At 43.6% G+C, this 12,250-nt stretch overlaps 1 protein-coding gene across 1 annotated transcript in view; it reads right to left on the bottom strand.

Moving 5' to 3' along the window:
• PKHD1 (PKHD1 ciliary IPT domain containing fibrocystin/polyductin) overlaps positions 1–12,250 on the bottom strand; it is a 378,814-nt gene that overhangs the window by 244,508 nt on the left and 122,056 nt on the right. Inside the window, exon 27 of the mRNA XM_083175049.1 lies at positions 7,288–7,444. Coding sequence (XP_083031175.1) covers positions 7,288–7,444 — 157 coding nt within the window. The remainder of the gene's footprint in view (positions 1–7,287; positions 7,445–12,250) is intronic.

Here is a 12,250-nt window from a genome sequence, read left to right as displayed (position 1 = left end):
CCAGGTTCACCTATAGGTCTGCCCCTATGCCTGAGGATTCCCCAGGTCAGACTCAACCCTCAGGCATGACAGGGTTATCCAATTGTTTTGGGCACCCCCTGCTGTATGTCACAAGTAAAACACAAGCATGTGAGCCGCTGAGCATAGAGAATGTAATTAGTTAGATTCACCCTAATTAACAGGAGTGTAGAATAAGAGTAAATTAAACTAAAGGTAATTGAATCCATGGGACAGTATACAGTATGTCATCCCAAATTATAATAGAGTATGCTTGTATCATACACAGTCGTGTTGTATGCTGCTCTGAGGCCCCTATGCTTGTGGGGCCCCCCGAATAGTAGCCCACCCAGCCCAGTGGCAAAGATGGCCCTAGTTCCATCACTTTGCTAACAGTTACCATATTATATCATTATAAACAACCAGTTATAGTTTTGAATTCAACGGGGATTATCATTGACGGTGCCAGGCCACGTATGGATAACAGTAACTGACATTCTGCTTTGCTACTTCAGATTTTTGCCCGGTAGTGCCAATGTTCTCTAATATGCATGTTGCTCTTGTAGAAAAAAACTATTACAGTGGTTGCTATACTTAAAAAAAAAAAAAAAAAAAAAAAAAAAAAACATGGCGCCCGAGTATCAGTATTATTTTCACAGCACCTCATTGGCCAAACTTTTTTTATAGAGAAATTCAGCAAAAATGATTACATTATATACATTTTGTTTACTTGTCACCCCCAGGCTCAGTAAGGTGGTAGTTGTCGGGTTGTGAAGATGTTAGTCACCATGTTGTTACGATTGGCAGCCACCAGAACTTGTTTTGCCTTTTACGTGCCATAAATAATTTGATTTGGTCCTGGACCACCAGCCCGTGGCACCCCTACCAATGCCCCATGACACCTAGTTTGGGAGGCACTGCCCTATTTTATTTATACTATGCCTTTAACATTGGCCAGAGCACCGAGTGTTATATTTGGGGCATCTATGTACTAAACCTTGGAAAAGGGAGAAAACAATCACACCAACCAATACTCTCCCAACTGCCATGTACAGGCTGTGGGCCAGATGTACTAAGCCTTGAAAAGTGATACAATGGAGAGTGATAAACCACCAACCAATCAGCTTCTGTTATATTTCAAATACAACCTGTAGTATGTCAATTAGGAGCTGATTGGCTGGTGGTTTATCACTCTCCGTTTTATCACTTTTTAAGCTTATTACATCTGGCTAAAAATGTTATTGGAAGGGTTTAAAAAAAATGACCGGAGCTGATTTGCTGAACATTTATCACACTTTATCACCCTTGCGTTTTTCTCCTTTTAAGGCTTAATGTATCTGACCCTTTCTTTGGGAAAATAATGATAGTTAGGAGCAGGGCTGCCGACAGGGGGTGCTGTGGGTACAGCTGTCCCATGCCCCGGCCTCTGGAGGGGCCCGGGCAGCTGCCCACAGCGACAGCAGTATGGTGTCACCCCGCGGCTGCACACCGCCTCCCCCACCTGGCGGCCCTCCAGCCAGGCACTCACAATACACAGTGCAACCTGCAGAGCGCCGAGCCTAGGACACAGAGGGGCTTGGCGCTTTGTAGGCTGCACTGTGCAGTGTGTGCTGCCGAGGAGATGCGCCTCCGCAGCTAGGTAAGTAATGGTACTGGGGGGGCCATATTGGTACTGGGGGGGGGGGCGTAATGGTACTGGGGGGGGGGGGGGTGTGGTGGTGGCCGTAATGGTACTGGGGGCGGACTGAAGGTCAGTCCCGGGCCCCGATGTTCCTAGTGGGGGCCCTGGTTAGGAGCTTCTTGGCTAATGTGTTATCACCTTCCACTTTATTACTTTGTTGGGCTTCATACATCTGCCAAAAGTATCAGCCAACAAGCCTCTAACTGTTACTATTTTTCAAACACAGCATGTAACATGGCAGTTGGGAGCTGATTGTCTGGCACATTGAGGCAGATGTATTAAGCCTTAACAAGAGATAAATCCAAGGGTGAAAAGGAGAGATAAACGTCCAGCCAATCACCTGCCAACTGTCATGTTACAGCCTGTATTCGAAAAAAGTCAGTAAGGAGCTGATTGGCTGGACGTTTATCTCCATCACCCTTGCATTTATCTCATGTTAAGGATTAATACATCTGCCCCTTTGTCTCAGTTATCTTCACCCTAAGTTTAGTAAATAGACCTGAAATTTCCATCTACTTTATCTCTCTCCAGTTCTTAGTATATAGACCCCCTATTAATTTCCTCGTTGTCTGTGGGTTTTTAATTGGGTAGGGGTAGATCATTCAGATAATAGAAATATCCACAGCAGCATAGATTATATATTATATGAGTTATAGAACACACACGGAACTTTATGTTTTCTTTAGAAATATAGTTTTTTGGTGCTTTTACTGCAATCTAGGGAGGCGTGCAGTTTATTTATTATTTTACTTACCAGTTTCTGATATAGCGCACATATATTCCACAGTGCTGTACAGAGAATATTTCAACGCTCACATCAGTCCCTGCCCCAGCGGAGCTTACACGCTATATTCCCTACCACATGTACCCGCACACACAGACATTCTAGGGTTAATTATGGGGGAGTCAATTAACTCACCACTATATTTTTGGACTGTGGAAACTGGAGAACCCGGAGTAAACCCACGCAAGCACGGGGAGAATATACAAACTCTGCACAGTTAGGGCCATGGTGGTAATCGAACCCATGACCTCAGTGCTGTGAGGCAGTAATGCTAACCATTACCCCAACCGTGCTGCCCAATTAACCTAATCTAAATTTTATTCGACTAAAGTGTGCTGTGTTCTCTCTATTGAAGGATTTAAAAACATAGATAATTAATAATGTGGTCTAAAGTTAGTCGCATTGACAAGTACATAATGCAGAGTACACAGTGATCGAACACACGAAAAACAAGGGGAAACACATTTGTTGTCCTCCTATGACTCAGTAAGCCATATGCTTTTTTTTTATTAAAACAGACACTTCATTCTGTATTGTATAAATAGAGGCTTAGTTAACGGAGCTCTGTTTACATTTGTGCTGTATCCAATAGCAACCAGCAATTTGTTCCACTCAACCCTTCGCTGAAAGCCAGATTATGCACTGAAACCTCTGTTGGAATTTTTTTTTTGCATTATTCTTTAATTGTATCAAATTTTTCTAAATATTAGACAAATATAATATACAATTAGTACATATATAATACAATATAAACATTATATATAATCCCTCCCCCAGCTGAAAATAATATTTATTTTCCCTGGGACGAACAAGAACAACGTTCTTTTAAAACTGAACTGAACTGAAATGCAAAAACAAAAACATTTTTTTTTTTCCAGCAATCCATTATTTATTCCAACGTCTCCATCTGTTAATGCCATCCCGAGCTGGCATTAACAGAACAGGTATCGCGGCGGTACAAGTGTTATATAGCTACACGGGCATTTTTAAATGATTATGTGTGCCAATAACATAAAAAATGTACACGGCAGAGGGGGGGATTTGGAAGAAGCAACAGACAAAAGAAGAATCGTTCTTCCAAATCAGAAAGAGATCATTTTGAGTTATAAGGGGAGAAAGGTCTACTTCTAAATGGTTTGCAATCTCGCCTGTAAAAAATGAAATTTTTGGAAAGTCCCTTAATTCAGCAGACATGTTGTTTGCGAATTTAAAAAATTCTAAATAAACATAGAAAATTCAACAAACTCTAAAAGACCATTTAGCCCAAATAACATTGTTTGAAACGAGCCAGATGTGTAAATCAAACCATTAAAAATAAGACTGATCACCCAGTTTTGCTAATTGTCAACTGCTAATTATTTTCCTTCAAATTGTCGACCCTAGTTATAAGCAGTTTAAATTGATATTACCCAAGTTTTAGAATTACTGTGTATTTTATTATTCTATCATTTTTTTTTTTTTTTTATAGTGTAACGTTTCTTTTTTTTTTGGGGCTGAAATAATGCGATTTAAAAAAACAAAAACAACACAATGTGATTTCTCCCTGTAGAACGCGGATTATCTGGTGCTTTCTTAACTGTTTAACTGCTGAATAAATCAGATCTATATGGAATGACCCCAGGCGCTGAATTAGGCTGGAATTAGACAGCCTGGTGCACACGAGCGCTCGGAACATCAGCAAGAGAGAATGGCTGCAAAGCGTTCGCATATCTGTTCAGTTGTTCCCAGTCAGGGTATTATAAATCGTAACTGTAGAATACAGCTCTAAATGGGTTATGGTGGCAGTTAATATATTGGGGGGGGGGACACGCATTACTTGCCATAATATTGAATTATACATTTAACAATTCATCACGAACTGGACTAGAAATTGTGAACGAGCCAGGTCTCCGATTTATCCTTGTGTTGCCTGTTATTGAAAATGCATTATCTCCCTGACATCTATCCAATAATACATATTCCCGAATTACGCCTCTGTCTGCGATGTTTCCCCAGGTCAGCCTGCAGATGTACGTATGCATTTGAGAATTTATACAATTTATTCTGTAAATGGCACCGGGAATAGTAACATATTTGTAGCATGTGCGAAGTCTTTGTTCACAGTCACTATGTCATGTTGAAGATTAAACGTACTGTATAGGGGGAAGTGTGTTCCATTTACAATAAAATAAAATCGCTCGACCATGGAACACCTTTTACTTTTCTGTTGACGTTGTGGATGATGGTATTGGGTGGGTGGGGGGGGGGGTAAGATTTTATTTTTGTTGTTCTGTAAAGAGGTTTAAGCGGAATGCTGTAAAACAACAGAGTGCATTACGTTCTGTTGATGCTTTCCATAAGTGCATTGAAAAAATTTGCAACACGGTTATAGTTTAGCAATTTAAAAGAAATGGTTGAAGCATACTTAAGCTACGTGCTATCAAATGCAACATTATTATTATTCATATATTTTATACTTTCATTTAACTCACTCCGTACCAGATAGAACCAGTACCAATGGTGTTACATTGTAAAGCAGGTTTTGCTCCCCAAAAATTATTTCGGGTCATATAAAGGTGCAAAAAATCTGCATTAAATATCAACAACCAATGAACATTGAGCTTTTATCTGTTAAGTGAGAGTTAGAGGATGAAAGCAAGTATTTAAGTGGTGAATGTTTCATGTTAATTACGCATCTTAATGTAATGGTAATAAGTGAGATTAACCCTTTGAGAGCCAAGTGAATTTGTCAAATTAGGTGTGAAAATTGCCAAGCAAACATTTTTATTCATCATAATGACGTGTAATGTTACCTTTTTTATTTTACACAACTTTTTTATTTGAATTTATATAACAACTGCGAGAGACTCCGGCATTTTTAGTGGACATTTTGCACATAGATGTTGCCACTCAAAGGGTTAAAAACACAAAAGGTGAAAGGTGAACTCTATTTGTTCAAAATGACAAAGAAAATGGCTTCAGCCGAACCTGGATATTACTAAAAAAGCTTGTAATTTGTGTGTGTGTCATTGCAGCATGAGTAACATCAAAAAGGCTGGCCGGTAGGGAATCGTTGCTATCTATATATTAGTAATAATGCTGTAACATAAGAATTCTAACAGTCGGCGGCGTTCTGTGACATGGAAATGGACAAGACCACAGGATAAGTGCATTTAGGCAAATCAAATTCCAGGTGGCTCCTAATGCCTTTATGCTGCATTGCAGTAAGGGAGAACGTTGCCACGTATATTCAGAGACGCTGGAATTATCCATAGCTTTTCAGAATGTGGTCATATTTGGTCGGGCGGCTGGCCTTAGAGTTGTTTGTGGTACAACCGTGATTTTGCGGTCACATTTGGCTTCATAGCAGTTTTACGATGCTAAAATATATTATATCATCTTGTCTGTTGGAGCATAAATGGCTTATTTAATTATTATTATTATTATTATTATTATTATTATTGTTGTTGTTGTTGTTTATATGGCGCCACAAGGGTTCCGCAGTGCCTAACAGAATACAGAAATGAGCAAAACAAGAAAACAACGACTTACAGTACAAGGCATTTTGGCCTAATATGTATATTAAATAGTACATGTGTTTGAACTCTAAGTTCAAGATTGCTGTTTAAAAATACAAAATAGCAATTAGGCTCTAACCTGTTCGCCTTGGTGGAATGCCACCGGGACTTTATAATCGACGTATCTAAAGTCTGAGAATTTAGTGTCAAGACTTTGAAGACGATTTGGAGAACTGAACGGAGAAGACACTTCGAAACAAATTTGAACATTTGTCCTTTTAAAATTTCTTTCACTCGGAAACAAAACTAGTTCTCCACCACTGAGCTGACCGCCGCACGTTCCATGACGGAACACTTCCACAGCAAGTCACGGATCACTGTGGTGTAATGGTTAGCATTACTAGCATTCCAGCGCTGAGGTCATGGGTTCCATTCCCACCATGGCCCTAACTGTGCAGAGTTTGTATATTCTCCCCGTGTTTGCGTGGGTTTACTCCGGGTACTCCGGTTCCTCCCACAATCCAAAAATATACTGGTAGGTCAATTGGCTTCCAACAAAATTAACCCTAGAATGTCTGTGTGTGCGTGTACTTGTGGAATATAAATTGTAAGCTCCACTGGGGCAGGGACTGATGTGAATGTTCAACTATACTCTAAAGCGCTGCGGAATATGTGTGCGCTATATCAGAAACTGTTAATAAATAAATAATAAATAAGTCACGTGACTGGTTCCTCTTATGTAAAACCTGAAACAGCACGCTGCGCGTTCCTTGACGGAACACTTTCACAGCAAGTCACGCAATGCGTTTCACCACCGCTATCCGCTGCGCGTTCCATGATGGAACACTTTCACAAAGAGTCACATGACACAAGCGGCGTCCCAGCTCTCTCCAACTATAAGGTTAGAATTTACGGGTAGTGACATCACTGCTCTTATGAAGGAGTCTAAATACGCAGGCGCGTTTCACAATGACCACAAGCAGAGCTAGAACCGACCGGCAGAAAAATGATAGAACATTACTAGAAACACAAGGCAGCAGCCTTCCTCACCTCATCTTACATTCCTTCGCGCATTTTGTATTACGCCTGTGTAAATTATTTACTTTTAGGGCAAATAATTATATTCTCAAGCAGAGAAAGGGAATTTATAATGCGCCGGATGGGAGTATTATCAATCACCTCAAACCATTATTATTCATAAACAGGGCAAGTTATCTAGTGATGCAAAAGAAACAGCATCTGCGTCTTGCGAAAATCCTCAGAACGGGATCAGCGCACTGAGCCTCAGAAGGTTACTTTTTAAAGCTAAGAAATAAAAAATGAAGAACCTTTGATATGTAGCAGGTTGAGCAAGCTGGTACTGGAATCAAGGAACAGAGTGCGGCCCCTCTCTACTGTGACGTTGTCGCCATCTACTGGCGGGTGCCCAGAAGGCCAGCTGGAGTCCTCAGACCAAAGGCTGCAGAAGTGGAAAGATAAATTGCTCTGTAACAGAAAACAAAGAGATAGGTCAAAGTCATGGATGCACAGGAAGGATACTCTTCCGAGGCGCTACGCTGCGCAGAACGCCCGTATGATTGGAATGGAGATAGCGGCTTATACAACGCACAGTAACATGGCGGCATTGTGGGCGATGTGCGCAGTTTAGAAATGCTGATAACTGTAGCTGCAATTATAAAAAGCATAAGCTGTGAAATTTGGGGTTCTCTAAAGCAGTAAAGGGGAACCGGCAGCCGCATCTCTTGTTTTTGATACCTTCTCTTGTAGTACCTATATACTATTACAGGTAGGTGTCTTTTCTATTATTGTACCTTACCACTGAGATTAAGGGGAGAAATTCACACCTGTTCAGTGCAGGCAGAATTCGCTACCCCGTTCCGATGTTTGGGGTGTGCAAACTCCCGGGGCGAGCGGCTTCGGCATGTTCCACACTTGCCAGGGCATTCGCACGAGGATTGGGGGGGTTGACGCAGGGGACTGCGTAGAGTTTCATGGGCGTGTCCACAAAAACTGGTGAGCGCACCCATAGAGGCGCTGGGCGCAGTTCTGCGAACACAGGAGTGTGGATGCCGGCTTGGGGGGGGGGGGGGGGGGCTGAAGACACATACCCGCCCCGAATTTGACCATCTCCAGCCACAATAAAAGTCAGTCTAGATTCACTCTTATTAGTGAAGGGGAAAAAACTTTCAATGTTGAGCAACGATCTAATGATTTATCATCCGTGCAGCTGCATGCCAGTGGATGTTTATGCAAAGACATCCGCTCGCGTACTATTAAGCGGATTTGGGGGGGTTCAGCGCAGCGGCATTTATCTGCTCGCTGGGCTCTGAATAAATGCAGCTTAGCCTGCAGGTCTGAATCAGGCCCTGAGAGTGATGCGCCAGATGTATTAAGCCTGGTAAAGTGATAAAGTGGAAGGTGATTATGCAGCAGCCGGCCGGCTCCTAACTGTCATTTTCAAACCAGCCTGTGGCTTGACAGTTGGGGGCTGATTGGCTGCTGCATTATCGCTGTCACTTTTATTATTATTGTTTATTTATATGGCGCCACAAAGGTTCTGCAGCGCCTGACAATACAAAAATATGTAAAAACAGATAACAAATCACAGTCTAAGACAGTTTAGGACAAGTACATGGTAAATATGGATAGTTGCATCAGGGGATAGGACACTGAAGCAATCATCAGGGTAGCAGAGGTTTATATATTCTAAGAAAGGCACATAAGGAGAGAGGGCCCTGCTCGTGAGAGCTTATATTCTAAAGGGGAGGGGTTAGACAGACAGGGGTGACACAGAAGGGGAGGGTTAGACAGACAGGGGTGACACAGAAGGGGAAGATGTGAGCATAAACAGGTTAGGATGAGAGATGGTCTGGTTTTATAGTTTATCACTTTGCCTAACTGCACATCACTTTTGAAGGTTATAGGACCCCCAGTGTGGACCCAGAAGTGTTTCAGGTTACCTAGAACTGGTTTAGAAGGACGAGTTCCACCTCTGAGAATGAAGGCGCTCGGCTCTCCAATGCAAAACATAGCCATGCGAGAATGTATGTACAGGCCATCAGACAGGCACATTCGCTCAGACGTGAAATAAAAGCACAGTACATGGAATAATACGGCGTATTTCCCAAAGAGCAAAAACACAATGATGTTCTAGCAAGAGTTCAACCCATTCAAAATAACAAAAATACCTAGATGTATGAAGTAATAAAATTATTCTTTATTGTGTATTATTCACATCACATTAATATACTGTATTATCGGTACTTATGTACAGACATTCCTCACTTAACGACCTACCTGTTTACGACCACCCGGACTTATGACCCGGGCCTTCGTTTAGCGTCCGTGCTGTGACTCCTCGGACTTACGACCCTGCCTACTCTAATTTACGACCTGCCCGCCTACCCTCTCGCAGTTACAACCTGCCCTGCCTGTTTAACGACCCACGTCTCAGAAGTCTTAAGGGGTTTTATATAGGCTAGTTTAACAACCAATTCACTTAACAACCGGTTCGTAGGAACGGAACCTGGTCGTTAAGTGAGGAATGTCTGTATTATCTGGGCTCCCATGTTAAATGCACCCCATTTTTTCATACCCCTACTATCCAACTACGCATGGAGCTGATTTTATATATAGTGTGGCGAGCGCAGCGAGCCACCGTGCCCGAAGCATGGCGAGCGCAGCGAGCCCCGCAAGGGGCCGCGGTCTCATAAGAAAAACGGGAGCCCAGATATTAGATAAGTACCGTATTATCTATTATTTAACAGCTACGTAAATAGCGCAGCGCCTTACAGATTCGTCCCTGCTTAAACTCTATGGTTTCCCCCACAAGTACAGGAATACAGTCAATCATGGGCGACAGCGCAGTGACTCTGGGGGAGATTCTCTAAGCGAAAAATGCTGTAAAACCCCGTTATCTGGGTTTTTGCCGCATTTTGGGAGGCATCACGGCGGAGGCATCACCAGAAAAATCTGGCGATGCCCCATAGACGCCAATGGGCTTCTACCGCAACCCCCCGCCGCCCCGCATCGCCCCCTCACATGTGTCCGGGCAGCACAGAGCTGTGCTGCCCGGACCTGTGACCTCCTCCCTGCACTGATCCTCTTCCGGGTGCATGGAGGAGAAGAGCCCGGCGCAGCAGCAGCAGCGCCGGGTGTGTGAGGGAGGGGGGAGCCGCCGGGACCTGCTGGGACCCGGCGACTCTCACCGCAAAGGACAGCTCTTAACGCAAGAGCTGTCCTTTGCCTTAATTATCGCAAATGTTAGAACATATGCGATAATTATAAATGCGAAGGGGGCGGAGATTCTTAGAGAATCTCCCCCTCTGTCATCACTAGCGTCACTAGGAGATCCTAACTCTGTGTCAGAGTGCGCGTGTCTCGGGGCAAAGTCTGCCATTTTTCCAATGATTTTTCTTCCTGCGTATGTGAGCAATGCTGGGAAAATGGCCGCCATACCATTCTCTCAGTGATTTGTGCGGTGCTTCTGCCACCGATGTGGGACTCTGGAATGGGATGTATTCAAGAAATGGGTGGAGGGAGTGTGGTGTGGGCTCTCCTGGGCCCATGAACAACACACACCTTGAACTCATTATAGAGTCAAGACAACAATGTCGATGTTGTTGAACTGTTGATATTAGAAAAGTCAGCAACTAGTTAGCCAATGGAAGGGGAGGGTTAGGATAGGCTATGGAAGGGGAGGGTTAGAGTTAGCACTTGGTGAACTGTTAGAGTTAGGCTACGGGAGGGTGCCTTATGGTTAGGCCACAAGAGGGGAGAGTTATTGTTAGGCATTAGAGGGTGGGTTAGGCTATGGGAGGGGAGGTTAGGCACTAGGGGAGGATGAGGGTTAGGTTGTGGGAGGGGGTTAGCACTTGGTTAAGGGTTAGAGTTAGGCTACGGGAGGGAACTTTTGGTTTGGCTACAAGAGGGGAGTGTTAGTGTTAGGCATTAGAAGTTAGGGTGAGGGTTAACGTTTCTTATGTATGCGACTGTCTTATACTGTATATTCATTTACTGTAATCACTTTCTGGAGAATTACTCAATGATTGAACGGTTTACACCAGTCGTCCGGCAGCAGACCTGTTAGAACCGGGAGTTTGACATTTGCAGCTCTTTAAGGTTTGCTGTTGGACGTTCATGTTAAAACTGAAGACCGCTATCTGGATGCTAATGAGTCCCGCATTGCATGAGCAAAATGTGTTTTACAAAGGTGCATAGTTCGCGCTTTCATTACATGCTGTAGGGCAAGGTGTTATACATAGTCTTGCACATTGCAAGCATAGGTGTCAGAATGGGGACATCTTACCTCCACCCAAACGTTTGAGAGGTTCTAGTCAATGTACAGGACTCCAGGGCGCAGTGCTGCCACAATCTAGGGATAGCATTGGCTGTGTACAGAAGGTTGTCCACATTCTGGCTGCTCATTCTCCTCCACAGTCCTTCTCTGCCTGTTCCAAGGGCTCTCTCTGCCCTGCACCAGGCTTCAGCCGCTATAGAAGGTGGCTAGTTACTGTAAGCTGCCCCCTCGCCAAGAGACCATCCCTGTGCCCTTCTCAGGGCTTGTGTAAGGCTTCCAGGCACCCTAGACAGAACTCAACCTCATTCAAACCCCCCCCCCCACACACACACACACACCACCACAACCTTTCCAAATCTTCATACAAATGTGGCATCCTATCGCAGTACCATGCAAAGGTGTCATTATATCACAGTACCATGCAAAGGTGGCATCCTATTCCCAGTACCATAAAAAGGTAGCATGCTATCACAGTACCATGCAAAGGTAGCATCCTATCACAGTACCATGCAAAGGTGGCATCCTATCACAGTACCATGCAAAGGTGGCATCCTATCACAGTACCATGCAAAGGTGGCATGCTATCACAGTACCATGCAAATGTGGCATCCTATCACAGTACCATGCAAAGGTGGCATCCTATCACAATACCATGCAAAGTGGCATGCTATCACAGTACCATGCAAAGGTGGCATCCTATCACAGTACCATGCAAAGTGGCATCCTATCACAGTACCATGCAAAGGAGGCATCATATCACAATACCATGCAAAGGTGGCATCATATCACAATACCATGCAAAGTGGCATGCTATCACAGTACCATGAAAAGGTGGCATCCTATCACAGTACCATGCAAAGGTGGCATCCTATCACAGTACGACGCTTGTGCCACTGCACTCTTCAGAACAACACATTTTGTATCACAAATGTTTGCAAGCGGAGATTGCATGGCTGGGCGCTTGGTTATATACACCTGTGGCAATGGGTCTA

The sequence above is a fragment of the Crinia signifera genome, chromosome 3 (assembly GCF_055691185.1).
Source record: "Crinia signifera chromosome 3, ASM5569118v1, whole genome shotgun sequence".
NCBI lineage: Eukaryota > Metazoa > Chordata > Amphibia > Anura > Myobatrachidae > Crinia > Crinia signifera.
This window is presented reverse-complemented; position numbering and strand designations above follow the sequence as displayed.